The 22,725-nt window shown below is 49.7% G+C and overlaps 1 protein-coding gene across 7 annotated transcripts in view; it reads right to left on the reverse strand.

Annotated features, from left to right (window-relative positions):
- LOC105936108 (filamin-C) overlaps nucleotides 1-22,725 on the reverse strand; it is a 43,245-nt gene that overhangs the window by 8,677 nt on the left and 11,843 nt on the right. For 2 of the 7 annotated variants that reach the window (XM_021323682.2, XM_021323681.2), the window contains exons 4-40: nucleotides 21,846-21,996; nucleotides 20,736-20,854; nucleotides 20,576-20,653; nucleotides 20,116-20,278; nucleotides 19,787-19,987; nucleotides 18,300-18,422; nucleotides 16,958-17,095; nucleotides 16,307-16,433; nucleotides 15,980-16,116; nucleotides 15,465-15,658; nucleotides 15,267-15,380; nucleotides 15,035-15,178; nucleotides 14,764-14,887; nucleotides 14,201-14,361; nucleotides 14,034-14,124; nucleotides 13,233-13,402; nucleotides 13,036-13,153; nucleotides 12,626-12,888; nucleotides 11,793-12,390; nucleotides 10,690-10,863; nucleotides 9,164-9,326; nucleotides 8,932-9,092; nucleotides 8,688-8,855; nucleotides 8,295-8,418; nucleotides 8,062-8,218; nucleotides 7,755-7,871; nucleotides 6,092-6,281; nucleotides 5,993-6,016; nucleotides 4,793-5,040; nucleotides 4,417-4,509; nucleotides 4,009-4,108; nucleotides 3,382-3,522; nucleotides 2,198-2,326; nucleotides 1,903-2,076; nucleotides 1,237-1,398; nucleotides 831-1,034; nucleotides 607-759 (exon numbers count right to left, since the gene is read on the reverse strand). In XM_021323682.2, the coding sequence (XP_021179357.2) occupies nucleotides 607-759; nucleotides 831-1,034; nucleotides 1,237-1,398; nucleotides 1,903-2,076; nucleotides 2,198-2,326; nucleotides 3,382-3,522; nucleotides 4,009-4,108; nucleotides 4,417-4,509; nucleotides 4,793-5,040; nucleotides 5,993-6,016; nucleotides 6,092-6,281; nucleotides 7,755-7,871; nucleotides 8,062-8,218; nucleotides 8,295-8,418; nucleotides 8,688-8,855; nucleotides 8,932-9,092; nucleotides 9,164-9,326; nucleotides 10,690-10,863; nucleotides 11,793-12,390; nucleotides 12,626-12,888; nucleotides 13,036-13,153; nucleotides 13,233-13,402; nucleotides 14,034-14,124; nucleotides 14,201-14,361; nucleotides 14,764-14,887; nucleotides 15,035-15,178; nucleotides 15,267-15,380; nucleotides 15,465-15,658; nucleotides 15,980-16,116; nucleotides 16,307-16,433; nucleotides 16,958-17,095; nucleotides 18,300-18,422; nucleotides 19,787-19,987; nucleotides 20,116-20,278; nucleotides 20,576-20,653; nucleotides 20,736-20,854; nucleotides 21,846-21,996 (5,896 nt within the window). The remainder of the gene's footprint in view (nucleotides 1-606; nucleotides 760-830; nucleotides 1,035-1,236; nucleotides 1,399-1,902; nucleotides 2,077-2,197; nucleotides 2,327-3,381; nucleotides 3,523-4,008; nucleotides 4,109-4,416; nucleotides 4,510-4,792; nucleotides 5,041-5,992; nucleotides 6,017-6,091; nucleotides 6,282-7,754; nucleotides 7,872-8,061; nucleotides 8,219-8,294; nucleotides 8,419-8,687; nucleotides 8,856-8,931; nucleotides 9,093-9,163; nucleotides 9,327-10,689; nucleotides 10,864-11,792; nucleotides 12,391-12,625; nucleotides 12,889-13,035; nucleotides 13,154-13,232; nucleotides 13,403-14,033; nucleotides 14,125-14,200; nucleotides 14,362-14,763; nucleotides 14,888-15,034; nucleotides 15,179-15,266; nucleotides 15,381-15,464; nucleotides 15,659-15,979; nucleotides 16,117-16,306; nucleotides 16,434-16,957; nucleotides 17,096-18,299; nucleotides 18,423-19,786; nucleotides 19,988-20,115; nucleotides 20,279-20,575; nucleotides 20,654-20,735; nucleotides 20,855-21,845; nucleotides 21,997-22,725) is intronic. The other 5 variants (XM_021323685.2, XM_021323686.2, XM_012876760.3 and 2 more) reach the window with 3 other exon arrangements.

Below are 22,725 nucleotides of genomic sequence, written 5' to 3' on the forward strand. Positions count from 1 at the left end.
ATCTGGACCGTTCAGCACGTCTGAAGAACCGCCCGATAGAACCGCCTGATAGAACCGCCTGATAGAACCTGGAGTCTGGAGCCAGACGGCGTCCAGAGAGCCAGTCAGAAGGTTTCAGGAAGGACCCGTCACGCATCCTCACTATAAACCTGCTGGTGTTGTGATGGGGGGGGGGTATGTGTGTATGAATGCACATCCTGACTCACTATGATCAGAGAATGACTCCTCCTGCATCCTTTTCAGACCACAATAATAATAATAATAATAATAATAATAACCTTTGATGACTGTATTTGTGTTGTATGGCTGTTCTTATCCTCTGTCTCTTATTGGCTGGACTCTGGGCTCTGGACTCTGGACTCCAGCCACCTCCACCCTTCATCCCAGTTCAGTCAGACCAGGCCGTATCACTCATGCTTTACAGATGTGAAATTCCCCTTCAGGTTCCCACGCCTGACCCACTTTCCCCTCCATGCTAGCCAGCGTGCTAGCCAGCGTGCTAGCCGGCGTGCTAGCCGGCGTGCTAGCCGGCGTGCTAGCCGGCGTGCTAGCCGGCGTGCTAGCCAGCGTGCTAGCCAGCGTGCTGAGCTAACCCTCGGGTCGTACCTGGAACATGTTGGTCAGCGAACTTGATGTTGATGATGTAGTTTCCAGGTTCTGTAGGGCAGTAGGTAACCTTACACGTGCCGTCCTCCACATCCTCACAGTTGATGTCCACTTTACTGGGACCCTCGATGGAGAGACCCAGACCTCCGTAACCTTCCAAACGCAGAACAAACTCAGGACTGGAAGCCCAACCGTGACTCTGAGCAGGTAGTTTGGATCCTCACCTGCGTTCCTGGTGTCCACGATGAACTCAGCAACCTCGAAGGTGTGTCCCTCCACCAGCCCCTGACCGTAAACCTTCACCCTGCTGGCATCTCCGATCTCAGACTGACCCACCATGATCTTAAACGGACTGTTGGTCACATGTTTGCCGCTTTTCTTCACGCTCACTACATGTTCACCCACTTCCTTTGGTGTGAAGGAGATCCCTGGATCAACGACAGACCATCATAATACATCAGAATGTTTCTGTCCCAGACCACATCTACGTGGGGTTTGGTTTGGAGACAGCAACAGAGACATATGCAGAGTTTTTTCAGCGTTTGGATCCTGTTTAAAAATAGCGCTGATGTTTCTCCTAAAGCAGGAGCAGAGCTGAGACCCGGAGAAGCAGAGCGAGTCACAACGTACCGATGTGTCTGTTGGGGAGCCTCTTCAGGAGACACGGCTCCTCGTGACCCGATGGGGCTCTGATGGTCGCCACCAGGCTGCTCAGGTCCGTCTCTGTGATCTTTAGGGAAACGTCTGATGAAGTGCCGACGTTGAGCTGTGATGTCCTCATGGAGTCATCTCCTGGAGAAGAAACGTCAGAGAACAAATGACAGTTCAGTTCATTCTCAGAGCAGAGGTGGAGGTCTGCAAGGTTCTGGTCCAGCAGAGAGAACCATCCAGCCTCCAGATCTTCATCTCCACCAGCTCCACTTCATGATGCTTCATCACGCGTGGATGGAGCAACAGTCAGACAGTGGAAGCTGTCGCTGTGGAGCTCTTGACCATGAAACTCAGTTCTAGTTGGGAAGCTTTAGGTTTGTACTCCAGTAGCTGAAGGTCGTTTTATTGCCTTAGAACAGCCAGCAGTACACAGCTGAGCCTTTAAATGCTGCTGAAAGCTGCTAAGCACCTCAGCAGCATTTGATCTCATGTGGATTACAACGGATTTTTATCTTGGTGACAAGCAATCAACTGTTGACTTAATTCTGAAAATAAACCACGTCTGATTGGTTCAAACTGGAAAAATCTTTTGAATTGCTGCAGCTACTAAAGCAAACCAAAGATGTCCCTCTGGAGTTGCCGTACCTGTGATCTTTGCCATAAACGGGCTGCCGGGGATGTTCTGGTCGTCAAATTTGACGATGATGCTGTAGTCTCCAGGTGCGGTGGGCAGGTAGGACACCGTGCATGTCCCATCTTTGTTGTCTATGCAGCTGATCTCGGCTTTGGATGGACCTTCAACAGCCAGAGACAAGCCTCCTGCAGAGAGACAGGAAGGACCATGAGACTCGTCCCTCGTCTGCTTCACATTTCTTAGATTATAACGTAGAAGTGAGATTTAGATCAGTCAGGTCGCTGCCTGGTCCAGACTGACCCTCACCTTCTCCGGCGTCTTTGGTGACGATGGTGAAGGTGGCGGGTCTGTTCACTGTGCCGTGGCTCAGGCCGGCGCCGTACGCAGTCACATGACCACTGTTGATGGCGTCCACATAGAACTGGAGAGGACTTCCTGAAACGCACATGGTGGGAGCTGACGGTAAGAAGGACCTGGTTTCATCCCCTGACCCCTGGGTTAGGGGGATCATCCAATAAGGTGAGACCGTCTGCAACACTTGAAGTCCTTGGAAGTTCATTGACAGACCAACGCGTTTCGACAACCTGATGAAGTCCACAAGCAGAAACACGTTGGTCTGTCAATGAACCTCCAAGGAATTCAAGTGTTGCTGACGTTTATTGCCTCCTCAGATCTTTGGCTCCTTCAAACTCCTTGGAAGTTGGTGAAGTAGCTCCAGAAACCTTTGGATCACAGCGATCTCCTAAGGATGTCCCTGAACAATTGTTATGGAGAAGAGGTTTCGGTTCTGGACCTTGAACCCAATCTCAGACAGGCTGAAGACAATAGCTAACTAGGTCTAGTTCTAACTAGTTGGACTCCGGTCAGAAAAGCGTTAGATTCCTGAAGTCATCATGTTTGCTGATGATCTTGTGCTAATGGCCAATGAATCCTAACTCTGAGAATCTGGGTGCAGTGTAGGAAAAGATCTGGGCTGCATTCTACGTCAATCAAAACTCCTATTGCTTCAAGTCACACGTTCCCACCTTCTATGTCTGATTCTGCTTTCAAAATCTGGAAAAGAAATCAAGTTAAACACCTTTTCATTGATGGGATAGTTTACAACACTCATGGAGCAGTTTAATATCCCGCACACACATTTTTTCTGCCATTGCCATCTGCAGCATTTTGTAATAGATATACCCGAGGAAACAACTCAATTAAAGAGATCTAAACTATGCCAGGTCTACAATCTCCCTCCCTTTCCAGCATTATATTGGGAAAAAGATCCTGGAGTTACATTAACAGATGATCTCTTCTATAAGCGCCAGGCGTGGGCTCCTGCAGCGGTTAAATATTACAAAATAAAAGCCCGCTGAGTTTTATCCAGGGTCTGATGCCCGGTGTAACCAGCAGCTTTTGGATAAAACTTGAATGCTGTACAGAATTTGCGGTAGAAAATGACTAAATAGAGTGGAATAGATGGTGAGCTGCGGTCATGCAGCAGTTACCTGGGATGTGGTTTCCATCACACCTGATGTCCATCTCATGCAGGCCGCGCTCCGTCGGCGAGTATTTCACCGTCACCGTCCCGTCCTTGTTGTCCGTGATGTTGGGTCGAGCCGTGCGACCCGACGGCATTCGCACTTCACCTTCAGGAAACAGAACGGCGCTTAAGTTTAAATAAAGTGAAGTCACTTTGGATCAGAGACAGTAAATGTGGAGGGGGGGGGGTTATTTAATGAACATATCATTAAAGTTTAGGAACACGTGTACCAGTGCTTATTTCCAGGGGATTAAACTAGAAGTTTATGTCCAGATGTTGTTGAACTCTTTGTCTAATTGTTCTAATCAAAGCTGTGATCTGGACCAGATGCTGAAGGTTTGGCTCCTCTGGAGTCTCAGCATTCATCTAGTATCTGCTGTGGAGTCACACCTCCTCTCAGGAGCTTTGCTTTCAAATGATCCAAATACAATTAAAAGTGTTCAGATGTTCTGGTGCAGAACATCTGAACACTTAGTTTCTCCGTCAGCACATGATGGAAGAGGTCTTAGTGGAGAAAACGAGCTTCAGGCTGGACCAGGACTTGCCTGAAGGTCCTGCTGGTGCTAAACGAGCGTTTTCTCTGCAGGCCTACCTGTGATCTCTCCTTTCTGCACGGTGAAGGGAATAACCAGACTGAAGGGACGCAGCAGCGGCTCCATCCCGTCTGCAGCGCCGATCGGGTCGTCTGTTGCCTAAGCCGGAGCAGAGGGGGGGTCAGGACAACTTACTGGGAGCTCTGGGAGTCCAGAAGCAGGAAGGAGGAGGATGAGCAGCTGAGCGAGTCACAGAGCTGGTTGACAGCAGCGTTAAGCAGCGTGGGCCTCATCCAGCAGGACCAGGACAGAAACGATGAAGACGGGTTAAGACAGAGACGTTATTCCAGCCACAGCAGGTTAGCATGCAGCAGATGACGGGTGAGGAAATCTGGGTTGTTATTGACCATGTGGTGTCAGTGACACAGAGAGGGCCTGCAGCAGCAGGGAGGACAGAGAGCCGATACCCAGGGAGGGGAGAAGCCCGCGTAGGGCGAGTAGGGCTGCTGACACTGAACTTTGTCACACGGTTCCTCGATTATTGGGACGGTTTCACTCGCCTGGCGAGAACAAGATGCAGCAGTTAGAGCAAACAGACAGTTAGCTGTGAGCAACAACCCACCTGGTCTGGAGGCAAAGCCCTAAATGAGCCAGAAACACTCCAGCTGGTCCACTTTAAACACATTCTGGTTCTGATCATGAGCCTTCGATCTTAGCAGAGCAACGTATTCTTTTTATCAGCGACTGAGAGTCTGCATGACGTTAACAGGTGATAGCAGGAAGGTACGGAGCTACAGCTCCAGTCTGAACCGAGACCCACCCGGACCCCCAGAGGCTGCTCACCACCACACGGAAGGGGCTGTTGGGGATGTGCTCCCCTCCAAACCGGATCGTGATGATGTACTGGCCGGGTTCTGGAGCCGTGTAGTAGATATCAAACGTTCCGTCCGCGTTTTCCACCACGTCCACGTCCAGCTCCGCCCCGTCCGGCGTCGACACCTTACAGGTGACTTTACCTTTCCCAGCAGCCTTTGCGTCCACCGTGATGACCGTCTCCTCTCCGATCTGGATAGTCGGGCCGAGCCCTGAGCCTGAGGAGGAGAGCGGCATGTCAGGGTAGGTACCGGTTCTCTACGCTGAAGCTCAGAGCTTCATATCAGTAAAATCATCTGAGCTGCTGCTGTCCCATCTTCATCTTCTAGATGATCCAGCTGGTTCTGTCTCTCAGAGTCTGGACCTGAAACCTGGATCAGAGTTTATCTGCTGACACCGCCGCCCATGGAGCCAGTCTGCCATCACCCTCTAACATAGAAAGTACTCCTGGGTCAATGTGAGCTTCTGAGCTTTCTGTGTCTCTGCTCTGTCTTCTCTAACATAGGAAGTACTCCTGGGTCAATGTGAGCTTCTGTGCTTTCTGTGTCTCTGCTCTGTCTTCTCTAACATAGAAAGTACTCCTGGGTCAATGTGAGCTTCTGTGCTTTCTGTGTCTCTGCTCTGTCTTCTCTAACATAGAAAGTACTCCTGGGTCAATGTGAGCTTCTGAGCTTTCTGTGTCTCTGCTCTGTCTTCTCTAACATAGAAAGTACTCCTGGGTCAATGTGAGCTTCTGTGCTTTCTGTGTCTCTGCTCTGTCTTCTCTAACATAGAAAGTACTCCTGGGTCAATGTGAGCTTCTGTGCTTTCTGTGTCTCTGCTCTGTCTTCTCTAACATAGAAAGTACTCCTGGGTCAATGTGAGCTTCTGAGCTTTCTGTGTCTCTGCTCTGTCTTCTCTAACATAGAAAGTACTCCTGGGTCAGTGTGAGCTTCTGAGCTTTCTGTGTCTCTGCTCTGTCTTCTCTAAGCCCCAGTGGGTGGAGGCAGATGAGCGTTCACACTGAGCCTGGTTCTGGTTCTGCTGGAGGTTCTCCTCCCTGTTAAAGGGGAGTTTTCCTCTCCACTGTGGCTTCATGCATGCTCAGTATGGGGACACCTGAGGAACACCTGAGGAACATCTCAGGGAAACAGCAGCAGCTCTGACTGAACAGAAGGTCCGGGGACTCACCCAGTCCGTGTCCTCCGATGGAGACTGCAAGGAAAGAAGACAGTCAGTGGGGCTGAATGGAATGATTGGCTCCCTGAGGACGGGTGGGCGGAGCCTAACCTGTGACCAGGCACTTGCTGGCGTCCCCGGTGGGCACGGCGTGGATTCTGTAGGGCGAGTACGGGATCTCGTCTCCGCCGTACTTGATGGTGATGGTGTAGCGGCCGGTGATGTCGGGGACGTAGGACACGGTGTAGGTCCCGTCCCTGTTGTCCCGGATGTTGGCCTTCTTGGGTTTTCCCTCGGGGTCCTGGTTCCACACGGACAGGAAGTTAGTGGAGCATTACTGGTCTCTGACCATCAGCCTGCAGGCGAACTCAACTCTGATTGGCCAGGACCTTCTGGTGCTGGTCTAAGTTCTACCTTGGTTCTGCCCCTCCAGAACCGGGTCTGGACCGTCACAAACACTCAACTTTTCCTCTCGTTTAACTCTTGGGGCTTCAGGAGCTCTCCGTCACCTTCAGCCTCTAAAGTATTCACACCCTGAGAACCTTTCCACAAACTTCTGCGCTTTTATTGGCTTCTCATGACAGAAGCAGAGCTGAACCGTGAAGGGAAGGAAAATGATTCACTAAAAATCTGAAAAGTGTGGCATGCATGTGTATTGTCCCTCTCCCGGGTCAGAACCTTGTAGAACCACCTGCTGCAGCTCTGCTAGGGTTCATCTACAGCCTGAACATCTGCTCCATTGCTGTAAAACATCTCCAGCTCAGATTGGATGGAGAACGTCTGAGAAGATCAGTTTGCATCTACAGATTCTCAGTTGGATTCATGTCTGGACTTTGACTAGGCCGTTCTAGTCTATACATGATATTTTTCTGTTAGACTTAAATAAACTAGACTAAACTCATGACGGTGGACTTTCTCCTCAGACCTGAACTCAACCTGCTGGGGTTCTGCTTATGCTGACCTCAGATGATGACCATGGTGCTTTAGAACTATGATCTAGGAGGACTCCAGCGGCTAAAACCCGTAAACCTGATGGTGTGGAGGACTGAAGCCTGATTGGCTGCTGATGGTCCGAGAGCAGTGCTGGACTCGGGTTAGTGGAGATCTGAGAGAACGTCTGGCTGTTAGCTCAACCACAGACTGGATGGAGTCAGTCCACATGCAGACCACAGGGGGGGGGGGGGGGGGGGGGGGTTAACTGGTAGAACATCTAACTGGACCACCTCAAACATGAAACCCAGTAATACCGTCAGAACCAGCATCAGACCCGTTACTGAACCAGAATGCAGAAGCTCTCTGGAGGGCCCTAAGATCTGGACTTTGACTAGGCCATTTCAGCTGCTGTGTTTTAGCATCACGGTTCTGTTTGTGACCCAGTTTGGCCTCACAGGTGACACCAGGATGAGGTGATCTGACGTGGTTAGGCCATCACCTGTCCAGGTGCAGCTCCGCTAACCCCCGTCCTGCCGCCATCTTGGTTCTACAGGGAAGAGGCTTCAGCCAAACCGGGTCGCCCTACTTCCTGCAGTGAGGGTGGCTTTAGTTTGTCGCAGCTTCTGCATTTTAGTTTAGTTTTACCTAAACTGATGACGAGACGTTAAACGCAGCAATTTTAGGATCTTCTGGGAATGAAATGACTTTTATGAGTGAAAGATCAGGAGCGTCTGTGTTGTAAAGCAGAGGGAGGTGTGTCTGGAGGAGGCGGCAGGCAGTGAGGGAGGATGAGGAGGGAGGGGTGGGGGTGGAGATGAAGAGGACACAGGGCGGGCCTTACGCAGCCTCTCCTCAGAATACTGAAGGGGATGGTTTTCTTTACTATGTGACTCTGCCACACCCTCCTGCCCCAGTCCTCCACAAACACCGAGGCCTCGCGCCTGCAGCCGTCTGGATCCTGCGGCGCCGGGTCGGCATCAAGAGTCAGAGACACAACAGAAGAAGAGTGAGGCCTGACCGCCATCACTGGCTCTACCGAGCTGCTGGACATCTTCCAGTGGAAGTTCATGAAAGTGAAACGTCTCGTTTGTCCGGCTCCAGCGCCGGAGAACGACGGCTGTAAATGTTGTGAGGAGCTGCTGGCTCACCAGGATCTGGACGGTCAGGAGTCCTTCTCCAGCATCCCTGGCGTCGATGGTGAACTCCACCGGCAGACTGGCGGGGACCCCGGAGGCGTTCAGGCCCGGACCGCTGGCTCGCACCTTACTGGCGTCGTGAGCCGGTAAGGTTTTGATCTTGAAAGGACTGAGAGGAGAACGTTTGGAGGGTTACGTGTGAGCCGTGGGTCCGGTTCTGGAGGACCGATCTGCTCGGGACAGACCTCCGAGGGACCTCCTGGTCGGCGTACTTCACGCAGACGGTGTAGGGGCCGTCGCTGGCTGGGGTGTAGTTGACCGTGTGCGTGCCGTCTCCGTTGTCTGTGGCGCTGACCGGCTCGGCCACACCTGGGGACGGACAGAAGGTGTTCCATGCATGAGCTACAGGAACCTCAGACAGGTTACAGGTCCACGAGAAGAGGCCCGGAACCAAAGCTGGACTTTCAGAGTATTGGGTTTACACTCAACATGTTCTGGTCGAGGATTATGAGAAGAAATGACCTTCAGTTAATGAATTAGAAGACATCATCATGACATGGAGGCACCACAAACCCCGTCGGTTCTGATGGAACGTTTGTAAAGGTCCATTTGGGACCCGTCTCAGATGTTTGCCTCACCTGCCGGTCCATAGATCTGGACCTCCAGTGGAGCCACTCCTGCTTTGCTGCTGTCTACAGTGAAGGTCTGAGGAACATGAGCCCGGACCCCTCCTCCGAGTCCAGGACCAGAACACCTGACCTTGCTGGGGTCTACCAGCTGTCGGACCGGGACGCGGAACGGGCTTCCTGCAAGAGAACCAGAAGGTCCGTTTGCAGCGAGGTTCCCTGAGGAGATGCCGGGCTGCACAGGGTGGATCCTCACCAGGGATGGGAAGGCCTCCAAAGGAGATGTTCACGTCGTAGTCTCCAGGCGTGAAGGGGATGTAGTCCACGCTGCAGCTGCCGTCTTTGTTGTCCTGACATGACATCTTTGCCTCTGACGAACCTTCGATGGCCAGACCCAGTCCTCCGGTACCGGCACCCCTTAGAATGGGACAACGGACACTCAGGCCAATTCGTTCTAAAGGGTTCTAGACATGAAACAAGCAGGTTACCTGGTTTCAACAGTGAAGCTGTTTGATTTGTTCACCAGTCCTTCCTGTAGGCCGGGACCGAAGGCTCGGACCCGACTCGGATCACAGCCCTCTGTCACCGACACCCTGAAGGGACTCTTCGGAACCGAGACATCATCTAGGAGAACCTCCACCAGGTGCAGACCTGCAACCAGACACAAGATACCAGTTCAACAAAGACTGGCTGCGGTCAGTGAAGGCATCACGGACAAAGTCCAACTTCTGCTCCTTGCCAACCACCACCTGGCCCACAAAGCTGGATGGCCTGAACCAAAGGTTCTGCTGCCAGTGGCCCGTTTACCAGAACCCAGTCTGGTACACCCGCCTGGTGAAAGCCTGGTGTTTACCGGGCAGGTGAACCAGAAATGTTCCCTGATAGATTCACCTGCAACAGGACTGGGCTCCATGTCTTCTGCTAACACATGGGTCCGGTTCCACAGAGAGGGTTTCAATTAGAACCTTAATCCAGGCTAATCGGGTCCAGTTGGAGTCTCCATCTAACGTAAACCTGGCAGATTTAAACTACCAGCTGAACAGGAATACACCTGGAAAAGCTGGAGATCCATAACTCTGGGGATGGAGTGCAAGCAAGAACTTTACTGAATCTGTGGACGTTTACAGAAAACAGCCTTAAGGGAACCAATCAGAGAAGCTAAAAAACCCAAATCTGGTCAAATCTGTTTCCAGTCAGCTCTAAGACCTAAAGAAGGCGAGGAGGAGCCGCGGGGACACGAGGCAGGGCAGCAGTCCATCTCAGACCTTCACAGACAGTCAACCATTCACAGACCAACACCTGAGGACCGTCTGTGGTTCCCCTCAGACTCGGTGGCTGAGTTCTAGGGCTGTGGGGGAACCAGAGATAACCATGCATGCACCAGGACCTTTTATCCTGACCTGCTCCCCATGCAGACCATCACCAGAACCAATAAAGCAGTTCTGTCTGTGAGAAGCTGCTCCTCTCCATCAGCCATCCTGGACTCTCCTGAAGGTCCGGCTTCTTGGAGCTTCCATGAAACCCTCTGGATGCGTCTGCTGCAGATCATCTCCGGTTCCTCTGGACCAGACGGAGTCTAGAGAGTTTCCCTCAAACCAGGAGATTTGACAGAGAGCAACTCTTTAAATGGCGCATTAGGTCAGGATGCATCGGGGGTTGGAACCAGCAACCTTCAGTAAATTAGTGGTCTGACTGGGAATGCACACCGAGTATTTCTGTCCCAGGATGCACTGGGGCTGATGTGTTACTATGGGTGGAAAACATGCAGAGCGTCTGCAGCTATTAATAAAGCCGCTCCCCTGCTGCTCCTGGATCAGTTTAACGGCGTTTAACCGCAGCCTGAAGCCCGCTGCTTTAGGGCTGCAGAGGGAAACAGGCTTTATGGGAGCCTCCCTGCTCTTTACCTCACAGTTATAAAGTGTTGCTGTGGAAAGTATCACCATGAAACCGCAGTGGGTCGTCTCTGCTCTGAAACAGAACCCCCCCCCAGTCCCTCGGCCCCAGCGGCCCTCACCATCTTCTAGGGCTGTGTACTCCACCCTGTAGGTCCCGTCGCCCTCATCGGAGACGTAGGCGTCCGTGTTGGCCCCAGACGGGCTGGAGATGTGGACCTTAACGGGGCTGCCTCCGGTCTGGTAGTGAGCTCGGGTGTCCACCAGGAAGTGGGTGGTTACCTCCCTCAGGACGCCTGCAAAGCCACAACACAGTCAGGAAGACGCAGAAACTATGCACCATAATCAGGTTGATTAACGAGGCATAAAGTTTATCTTTAGTTAATCCTGAGCAAAACACACTGGAAGTCATTTACGAGGAAACAGAAACTGTTGATAAAAACCGGTTTTAAAATTAATTTAGAGATGATAAATGAGGCAACGCTGGGTCAGCATCCGTTCAATGAGATGGAGATCCGGTTGGATTATTTTCTGCTAGAACCCAAACACGTTTACACATTTAAACAGTCCTGATAATGGGATTTATTCATCAATATGCCGCCAATTAAGAACATTTCAGTATTAATTCACACATTTCTGCCATTTTGGAGGATATTCAGGGCTTGCTTTCTGATAAATTGTTCTTAATGTTTTATCACCTGTTTGAATCTATTCTTCCGGTTCAGAAACAAAATTTTTAATTTGAAGCATTTGGAGATAATTCTGAAAAGCGTTCAATGCAGCCAAACTTGGTGCGCAGCGCTGCAGAAACCATTTCTGCCGAGGTTTTCTGATGTTTTCAGGCTAAACTGAGGAGAAATGCTCGGTTGTTTAAAGGTCAAATCTTTCATATAGCTGAGAAATGTTCTGATAGATTCAGGATGGGATTTTGGTTTCAGTGCAGATAAATGGTTTGTACTTGTGCAGAGCTTTAACTAGTCCAACGATCGTAAAGAGCTCCACACTACGGCCGTTCACACCCAGGCGGTGGTGAGCTGCCAGCAGCCACAGCTGCCCTGGGCCAGACTGACGGAGGCTGCCAGACATCGGCACCACCGGGCCTCTGAGCACCGCCAGCAGGGTGACTGAGACGGTCGGAGCGGGGAATCGAACCGGCAGCCCGCCAATCACAGGACGAACTCCCTGACTCCTGCGCCTCTGTCGGCCCTAAATCAAAGGTGTTCACCTCTGGGTTCCACTCCCGGTCCGTACACCTTCACCCCACTGGTGTCGACGGCCGGATCCACCTGGAGACGGACTGGGAACTTGGGCACGGCGTGGCCTCCGTATTTGATGGTGATGGTGTAGGAGCCTGGGCAGGGAGGGATGTAGGTGATGGAGTACGTCCCGTCACCGTTGTTCTGGACGTGAACCTCGGCTTTGGACCCGTTGTCGGAGACGATCTCGATGGTGAGTTCTGCTTCGCCGGCCTTGGAGCAGTCCACCGTGAAGGAGCCCGTCTCGTTGACCTTTCCCCACTCCAAGCCGGGGCCGCTGGCCACCACCTTGCTGGGGTCGAACACGGGCAGAACCGCGGCCTTGAAGGGCGAGCCGGGGACGTGCTGGTCTGCAAACAGGATGTTGATGGCGTATTCTCCAGGCTCGGTGGGCAGGTAGGACACAGAACAGGATCCGTCACCGTTGTCCTGGCATTCGATCTTGGCTTCACATGGACCTTCCACCGTCAGGCCAAGGCCGCCGGTTCCAGCTCCCTTGGTGTCGATGGCAAAAGGAGCCGGCTTCCCCACCAACCCACCCTGAAGACCAGGACCGTAGGCTCGGACCTGGAGGTCAACATGTGCACGGTTGGTAAATAACAACACAGCAAATCTTAAATGTGAAGATTGGTCAGAAGAAAAAAGTTATTTCTTCAAAATCAGACCCTGAATATTTTGTTTTCTCAGCATTCACCATTCAGTGTGGACCGTTGGTCCACCAGAGTATCTGGAGATACAACTCTGCATATCGGTTGAGTTGATGCGACGGTTCCTCGGGGGAAATTGTAGAACGGGTTCTCACCTTTGAAGGATCGGGGGGCATGACGGCCTCCACGGTGAAGGGACTTCCCGGGACGGGGTTGCCGTCATAGCTGAGGTCCACTCTGTACAGCCCCTCCTCGGGCGGGAGGTACTTCACCGTGTGGACCTCGTTGGCGGTGCCAGACTCCAGCTTGCTGGGGATCGGACGACGTGATGGAGAGGTGATCTTCAGGTCCAGTTTGCCCTGGCCTCCTGCACCCCGGGTGGTGATGGAGAAGTCCTGCTCCATCCCTACATCCACCTCTGTGGACACAGACACAGCAGGAAGATCAGATCTCCAGCAGCAGGTTCAACTACTTCTTCTTAGCAGGAAACCAGCTCTGGGAGTTATGCATCACTTCCTCCTCCTTCATCAACTTCCTGTCAGTAGCAGACTGTTGTCATACTCACTGCTGTTGAGTCCCTGAACTTTAACGTTGTTGAGGTCCAGAGGGGGGGCCACGGTGATGCTGAAGGGACTTTTAGGGATGGGGTCTCCTCCGTGGCACACTGTGATGGACATGTTGCCCTGAGAGACACACAGACTGCAGTTATCTCAGGTATATCAGCCCCCAGCTTCACTCCTAACCTGCAGGGCGGGGCGTTACCTGCTGCACCGCCGTGTAGCGGACCGTGTACGAGTAGTCGTGGTTGTCGATGATCTCAAAGTCTCGGACAGCTTCGCCTTTAGCTGCTCCGATAAAATGAACCTCTGGCTTGGCTTTACCAGCTCCCTTGGTGTAAATGGTGAAGTGGGTGGGCTTTCCAACCTCCACACCTGGCCAGGTAAGACAACATGGACAGTCACTGACTGAGAGACATATTCCTACACCTTATTGTGTGTAGGAATGAGTCTCTCTGCATTCCTTTGAACTTGTAGTGACTAACAACCACCTTTTAATCCTTTCTGGGTGCGGGGAATCTTGGATCTAACGTGCTTACGAAATGATGTCCAAACTGGGAGATAAGTTACGGGCGTTCCCATTTATTGAAGTCAGTTTGTATATAAACAAGCAATCCAACCAATCCGAGTGACGGTCTTTACAACACGTGAGATAGACAGGTAATTATGGAGAGTCTGGATATGACAGAATTTAACCAGTGGACGCAGGATATTGTGTGCCAAAGAAGGCGGTAAAAACCCTTTCTGCCCTCTCACCTATAAAGCCTTCACCTTCACATCGTCACCAGTGGTGGAGCAAAATGTAGGTCAGTGTGTCAACCTAAACAAAACACCTCCACCCAAAACAAATAAACCAGAAACAAACCATAGCTAAACACCAAGAATTATAAATGGCTCCTACAGAACTTCTTTGGCCATTTTCAGCTGTGCAGATGTTGAACCCTCACACCTGACGAGTCCACCTGTGTTTTACCTCCAGTGTCCTGTGTGCTTTGTAGGGTCTCACCAGTCCTGTGGAGTCCAGGACCCTCCGCTCTGACTTTAGCTGCATCGTGAGAAGGATCCACCTTTATTCTGAAGGGGCTGATGGGAATCTCCTGTTGAGGAGGTTTGAATAGTTTAACCATCAACGCAACAGGTATCCACAGGTGACCTATCTGCTGGCGCTCTCACCTGGTCAGCGAACAGCACCATGATGGTGTACTGACCAGGACCTGGAGGCATGTACTTCACAGTGAACGTGTCGTTGTCGTTCTTGATGATGTCAAAGTCGATATCAGCCTCCGCAGGTCCCACCACGCCAGGAGCACACTTGATCCCAATGCTGACGTCACCTGACAGGTAAAGAGAGGCTGTTTGTGCCGTTTAGATGGAACCGTCCTGATTCAGACCAGGGGTTCCACTGTTGGGTGAACATCGATGTCTCATAGCTAGGCAGGTCTTTAAAACCTGTAGAAAACTGCGTAAATGATGCAAACATATGAAGAAGCAAGATGCAGATTAAACTCAAAGATTTTCTCTGAAACGAAGGACTTTAACTGGCAAAGGTTCAAAACACTTAAATGTTTTCTTCTAAACATCTTGGATCAATAAGGGTAATAGCTTTTTCCTGGAAAACCAGCGTCCCTTGATAACATTTCCAGATAATCCGGTTGGACAACATAATGTCCCGCACATGTTGAAGGCAGGAAGCAGGAGACGGACGTGAACTGGGTGGGATTTGGACCGTGTCTCACCTTGTCCAGCCTCACTGCAGTCTACAGTGAAGTATGTTGGCTCGCTGGCCTTCAGGCCTGTCTTCTCCACACCTGGACCGTAAACCTTCACGTTCTCTGGATGGCTTCCCTCTCCAATTATCACCTAATCATCAACACGCCATCAAACGTTTGGACCAGAAACGTTAAAACATTGGTAACGGACGAAAGGCATTCCTGTCTGATTTGAGGCGAACTGGAGCTCCAAGTTTTAAACAACGAACTGAAAATTGGTCCTTTAATGGTTTCATACCCTGAAGGGACTGTTGGGAACATTGACTTCGCCCCAGGTGATGATGATGGTGTGTTTGATGGGTTTGGTGGGGATATAGACACAGAAGTAGGTGCAGTCTCCGTTATCTGTGATCTGGATATCGATGGGGAAACCGTCTGCATCCTGGTGAGAGACACACGTCGACTCACTCTCCACTACAGCAACAAAACAACGGCCTTCAGTCCAACTTAAAGAGACTTTCAGTTCTCACCTGAGCGTAGAGCCTCAGCTCTCCTCTGCCAGCTCCACTGGTGTCGATGGTGAAGTCGGCTGGTTTGTTGACGATGCAACCCAGAGGCTCCAGACCCGGGCCGTAACATTTCACCTGAGGAGCAGAGAGAAAGCTCCACTACACCACATGTTTTACAGGCCTGAGAAACCGTGGAACCCAGGGAGGTTCTGCTCAGACCTTCTCAGGAAACACATCTATGGCTGCGGGGAGGATGTGAGCCATGAAGGGACTGTCCTTGATGTCCTCATCATCACATATGACGTGGACGGCATAGTCGCCCGGCTCAGTGGGCCAGTATCGCACGTCGCAGGATCCATCGCCTTTATCATCGCACTCGATTTTAGCCTGAGACGGCCCCTCGATCGAGAAACCTACAAATGAACAATGTCATAAATAGTTGTGCTGAAGTCTGGTCTGAGGACGGTGAGCAGAAATATGCCAGAGTTAGGCTCATTATTGCACATCCAGTAAGAAGCTCCATAGTTTCACTCTATGCCGATGACATTATGCTGTACAGTTCTGGTAGAAATATTAAAATAATTCATTTTGATGAAATAATGGTTGCTTTGCTGTTTTGCACTGTTGAATTATTTGTGATGGTCTGATGGTTTAATGATGGTAATGTTTACTCAGATCCTTTAGTGTTCTCTGCCAGACAGATTTAGGAATAAATAGTGTCTGAAAGAACGTACCAAGGGTTCCCACTTCTGTGCCAATGGCCTCCACCACAAAGTCTGCGCTCTTCCCCACCATCCCAGTTTCCAGACCTGGACCCCAGGCCCTCACCTTCTGAGGCCCCGCCTCCTCACCTACATTCACCTCAAAGGGGCTGAAAACACACAGACAGACGAGGCCGTGGCAGGTTAACATCAGAGAGCCGTTTACTGCTGAGGACCTCAGGGTGCCATACTGGGGCCTTTACACTTTAGAGCAGGTCACATTATCAGATAACATATATACTGAAAAGGAAAGTAGCAGTCAGACCTTCACTAGTTATAAGAACAGCATAAATCTCTCACCTGCGGGGGATGCTGTGTCCTCCCCAGGTGATGGTTATGATGTACTTTCCAGTCATGATGGGGTAATAATTACATTCATAAATGCCGTTCTCCATCTCAAGCACCTTCACTGGTTCTTCCCGGCCCTCTGAGGAAGAATCAAATACAATCCAATCATTTAAAGCTGCACTTCAAGAAGGATTGAATAAATCTGTTAACCTAACTCCCAGACAGTTCTGCTAATTGATTAATGGTGATTAAATTAAAAGGAACCAACATGGATGCATTCAAAGTTCACATAATTTAGAGTTTGTTATTTAAACCAGCTGCTGTTTATAACCCTGGAACCACAAAACCTAAAATATCGGAATTAAAGTAGAATTTATAGCTGCAACAGATCAGTTCAATAGTGTATTCATTCAGAAAATTATCCATTATTTTTTAATATTTTATCTTTTTCTTTCATCAACACACACACATGGCCAGAAAGTGTTTTATTAATAAAATTTTAAGAAATTACACATTTTCAATCCATCAAACGTATGAAGAGCATCATTAGCTCTTGTGAAAATAGTTGATAAATAATCAGTTTATAATAATTGTAAGGTGATAAGTTTCATGTAAACTAATTTAAACGGATGTGTTTCATGTTGCAGACTCCTGCAGACTTACTCGGGCCCTTCACGGTGACCTTCAGCTCCCCGCTGCCGGCTCCTTTGGTGTACACTTTGAAATCGGCCACTTCCTTCACTCTCAGGCCTTTCTGCTGCAGACCTCGGCCCATTGCTCTGCAGGCGTTCGGGTTACAGGCTGCAAAAACCACGAGGAAACAGGTTATGCTACTGGCTAGACTGGAACAACAACAATAGGCATCCAGTTCAATGCCTTTATATTCTAAACATACATTCAGACATTTAGAGCTCCAGGAGCTTCAGTTAGTCAGCAGCTGCTGAAAGAAGCAGCATTTTAATGAAGCTGAAACAGAAATGAACACCATAAGACCAGAGGGTTTGGATGTGGAGATTCTGGAAATATTTTAAAGGTTTGACATGTTAGAAATGACATTTAGACCTTAAGGCTTGAGAAGGAGAGTTAGCTGCAGACGGATGAGTTAGCGATGCAAAGGTGGAGAGAAAATAGCTGCTTGTTGATGAGGGTGTACGAAGGTTCTCCAAAGAAACGTGAAGCTAGTTTTATTCTGTGTTATTCTGCTGTTTAGAAAGGTTACTGAGAAGCTGCTAGAATGACAGAGCTGACACGATGAGCAGAACCTTTGACCCGTTCGTTACTGATCCGATTCAATCAGGGACTCAAACCAACATCCAGACTGTAGCAGAGCTCAGGTTCACCATCGGTTCTTCATGATGTCCCGTTTTCCTGCTCTGAGCAGCTTCAGCTTGATCTACACGTTTCAGACGCGTCAGAAAAAATAAACCTGCTGTTGTTTTCACAAGCTGAGACGATCTAAGAGCCTTTGGATTACACTTACTCCACAGAAACACATCCATTGGACTATTTTATCTATTAATCTGATATTATGTTGGCTAATAGTTATTTTTTATTCATATAGATTTTGTTGCATACATTCTTTTTCATGTATAATGCTGCATTTGATAATGAAACAACAGTGAAGTCCTGCTTTAAACTAAGCTAACCAATTTTCTGAACAATGATGCAGGTTTAACTAATCAAGGCTTAATTCTGGTTTCAAGTTTTTAAATTGCCCTCGGGGTGATACAGCGCTGGTTATTAACTCAGATAATAATCTTTGCATGGCATCCTGGAGATTATGTCCAGAGTATTTAGTGACCCATTTCCTGCAGAAGTAGACAAAGAGTTAAAAGGTTGACCCATAGGGGGCTGCAGAGAGCCACATTCACTGTGTTTGTGTAGAAGAAGAAGAGACAGCTGAGGGTGAAGCAGTGCCAGCACATGCTGTGAAAGCTGTGAGGAACCGGCCTCTGGGCGGACAGGACGAGCGCAGGCAGAGTCCAGAATCATTGCCTGTACTAACTTGGTCGCCTGGGTTTAGGCGGTGTTGGTGGGGGGGCTCTCCTGCTCTTTTCTGAGGGTGGGGTACGTATGGACTGGGGTACAATCTGCACCGGTGAGTCGGGGGGAGGGGCGCTCTGTGAAACTGGAGGAGGGAACAACAGGCAGAATAAAGATACAAACCTCCCAACCTGTAGATGGCAGCACCACTGAACCGAGAAGCACAATCTGAGCGGGTCTGCGGTGAAAGGACTCAGTTCATGCAGCACCTTTCCAGCCATCCTGACCACGCAAACAGCTTTATTCACCCAGTGCACCGATACGCAGGGCGGTAGGCACCCGGGGACAGGAGGAAGCTGGAGTTGGACCCACAACCTTCTGAAAGCAAGGTGACGGCCCTCTGAGCCACACCTCAGAAAATATTAAAGGTGCAGTTCTTATTGCACCTTTAATATTTTCTGAGCCACACCTCAGAAAATATTAAAGGTGCAGTTCTTATTGCACCTTTAATATTTTCTGAGCCACACCTCAGAAAATATTAAAGGTGCAGTTCTGACTGTAACATCAAGATATCATCAAGGCTGAATACCTGGTGCTTTACATCACAGGTTTAGTTTAGCGTCTATGTTGAAACAGATATGTGACCCATCTTGTCGGTGCTTTAATTACAGCTAAGATGACGAGCCAAAGATAATAAGAGTTGCTCCACGCTGGGCCAATCATGTCGCTGGAATAGAGACACAAGTTAACGGCTAACGTTTGAGCTGCTGCAGCCTCTTACTTCCGCTAACAGAGAGGACGCCCTGGAAAAAGACAAGAATCAGCGCCCGAAAGACCAAAAGACAGAAGACGCAGCGGACAACAAGAGTCAAGCAGTTCACCTGTGTCCAGGTGTGTTGGCTCGTTAAAGTCGGACAACAAATGTTCCGGTCGGAGAATACCACCTGAACCAGCGCCACCTACTGGAGCATGCAGAATATAAACCTTTAGCGTCATGCAGCAGTTTATCTACTACTATAATGAACTGTTTAAACGAGCTCTTCAGAGGAGAGACTTTGAGAATTTATATCTCAGTCCATATTTTATTTATTTGCCATTAACAAAAGAATATGTCGATTTTCGTTCTGTTCTCCTGTAACGAAGATTTGAGATTAAAATACTTATTTATCCAAAACAGTTGGATAACGTTCGATGACATTTGAAAATAAATCAGAAGACCAGAAGAAAAGTCAGAAGATGATCTGAGAGTCAATCCTAATGCAGCAGATTTTGTTTCTGAAGAGCAGAACCAGGCCTGAGTCCAGATATAGTACAGGTTCTACATGCTGGTTCTGCTGACTTCACCTGTTGAGTCTCCAACAAAGACGGACATGAACGGTACGTTAAGTACATTAAAGGATGAGCTGGGTGGAACATTAATACTTTAGGCTGATAAACTCTTAATGACATGTTTCTGACACAGGTCCCTAAAAGGACAACGTCCTGTTTTATGTGAAGAGTGAAACTCACCCTCTGAGATGTTGACGGTGAAAGGACTGGTGGGAATCTGCTGCCCAGCAAAGGTCACATAGATGGTGTGAGGGCCCTCCAGGACCGGCACATAGGTGCACCGGAATATACTGTCACCTCTGTTCTCCAGCACAATCTCCACTGTGTCCCTGCGGCCGTTGGAGTCCACAATGATGACGCCTACGTCCCCAGCTCCCGCCCCTGGTGGACAGAAGGACAACAAGAGGACGTCTAAGCACTGGAGAGCGAATGTGCTCATTACTGGACCCAGAGGACGGGGAAGACGTTCCTGTCCTCCATGGTCCTGTGAAGACATCTGCAGTAGTTACCTGCAGTATAAATGTCAAAGTACGTGGGTTTATTGGCCACGTTTCCCACCGGCTGTAGTCCTTGGCCGCGGGCCTGAACCCTGCCGGGGTCACCCATGGCTTTGGAGACGTTGACCATGAAGGGGCTTCTGTCGATGTCCTGCCCGGCAAACAGCACCTTGACCTAGAAGGAGGAAATGGGTTCATCTGCAGCAGAAAAGCTAGAAAAACATGTCTAGAAATACTGAGAGCAGATGATAAGAATAAAAAAGATTTAGATTATGAAAGGTTGTATCCTCTGAATAAGGTTTTAAGGAGTTAAAATAAGCAACTTAGGCTATGGAGCCTGAAACAGCCTAAGGTTCTGGTAAAGGTTCTTGTTGCCACTAGAACCTTTACCATAAAATCTGAGCTGGGTAAACTGTGCATTGGTTGCATTTTAACATCCTCTCTTTGAACGGCACCATGACGTTCTCTTCACCTTATGAAGACCCTCCACTTTGGGCAGGTACACCACAGCGTAGGTCCGGTTCTTGTCATTGTTGGGGATCACTCGGGCCTGACAGAACCAGACATAAGAACATGAATGCTGGAGAAGGTTTTACTTCTTTACCAGATTCCTATGGTGTGGTGCCTCAAACCTCCTCGGTGTGTCCCTCCGGATCTTCCACATAAACCAGGACCTCCCCCATTCCAGCCTCCACCGTCTCCACCAGAAACTCTGCCGGTTTCAGAACCATGTTGCCTCGAGACTCAATACCTGCAGGAACACAACAATTCATGCTGTTTCTCCTTTGTTTTATTAGTTATCTGTTCAGATTGTGTTCTGTTTCATGTGTAATGCTAAAGAAATGGGGGCTCGTCCGGGATCTTTGTAGTCAGTTATGTCCAAAAACAGGCTTGTTAGATGTATAGATGTCCTAACTCATTTGTTTTTCTTACACCATCAGAGGACCTCCCTGCCTCTGGGCTGATTAGTGTTGAGCATCTTCTACCAAACCTTGGTATCCATAAAGGAAGTGAGCCTTTAACGGGCAGCTTGGTGCTTTCCAGCAGAATGTGACGTCGCAGGAATTCAGTCAAAACGGAAATAAAAAGAAATGCAACAGGCTTCCGGTTGCATTCACACTTTAAGGTGCGTCACGCTGAACACAGCCGGGCCTTTCATGACCACCAACAGAATCCTAGGGGAGGCGATTGATTAGGCCTGAGTTACTCCAAACATTGCAGCTGAGCCATGACAGTCATGACCTTACTGTACCTGCTGTGAACAAGGATCTTCTAGAAGAACAACCAGCACTTTCCTGTATATTTATGCTGATGATGTAATGCTAAGCTGTGTCTCCTGGGAACAACAGCCTGTTCTCCACAGACACAAACCACTTTATCTTTGCCTTCAGCCAATAAAAGCTGCACCATTCCTGTCTCCAGCCTGACCTTCAGCACTGATGCAGGAAGCCTCCATCCGTCAGTGCAAACTCATGATAACTGGAGATCAGCAGCACACGGCGCCTTCCAGTCACACGGAAAGATGCTTAAACAAACTCGCTCGTTTCTCACTGATCTCATGTTGCTTTACGTTCTGTTAATCTCAATCTAAATCAGGGTTTTTACGTTGGAGGAACAGCTTTCACTTGAGTATTTCACTGAAAATGAGCTCAAAGGTTTGACATGGAGATATAAACCGCTCCCAGATCCACAGCCAGAACCTTGTGTGTGTGGAGCGTGAGGTGATGGAGTCACTCCCCCACCTGGACCATAAGCTTTAGCCTTCTTTGGATGCAGCGTCTTCGCCCTCAGAGGTGCTCCAGGCTTCAGCTTGGCTTTTGGGAACTGGGACAGGTACGTCATGACAGAGTGCTCGTCAACATTTGGGTCAACGATCTCCTCTGGAGCGATCACCTGAAGAAGGAGAACACATGCAGAACATTTTAGGTTTAGAAGCACAGATGTCAGAATAGAGTCACTGAGGAACTCAATCAGCCAGAGACTCCAGCTTCAGGAGAACCTGAGCTGCAGGAGAACCTGAGCTGCAGGAGATCCTGAGCTGCAGGAGATCCTGAGATGCAGGAGAACCTGAGCTGCAGGAGATCCTGAGCTGCAGGAAGTCCTGAGCTGCAGGAGAACCTGAGATGCAGGAGAACCTGAGCTGCAGGAGACCCTGAGCTGCAGGAGAACCTGAACTACAGGAGAACCTGAGCTACAGGAGACCCTGAGCTTCAGGAGACCCTGAGATGCAGGAGAACCTGAGCTGCAGGAGACCCTGAGCTGCAGAAGATCCTGAGCTACAGGAGAACCTGAGCTGCAGGAGAACCTTAGATGCAGGAGAACCTTAGATGCAGGAGAACCTGAGCTGCAGGAGAACCTGAGCTACAGGAGGTCCTGAGCTACAGGAGAACCTGAGCTACAGGAGAACCTGAGCTTCAGGAGAACCTGAGCTGCAGGAGATCTTGAGCTACAGGAGAACCTGAGATGCAGGAGAACCTGAGCTTCAGGAGAACCTGAGCTACAGGAGAACCTGAGCTTCAGGAGAACCTGAGCTGCAGGAGATCTTGAGCTGCAGGAGAACCTGAGATGCAGGAGGTCCTGAGCTCCAGGAGATCCTGAGCTATAGGAGATCCTGAGCTACAG

The sequence above is a fragment of the Fundulus heteroclitus genome, chromosome 17 (genome assembly GCF_011125445.2).
Source record: "Fundulus heteroclitus isolate FHET01 chromosome 17, MU-UCD_Fhet_4.1, whole genome shotgun sequence".
NCBI classification, from domain to species: domain Eukaryota; kingdom Metazoa; phylum Chordata; class Actinopteri; order Cyprinodontiformes; family Fundulidae; genus Fundulus; species Fundulus heteroclitus.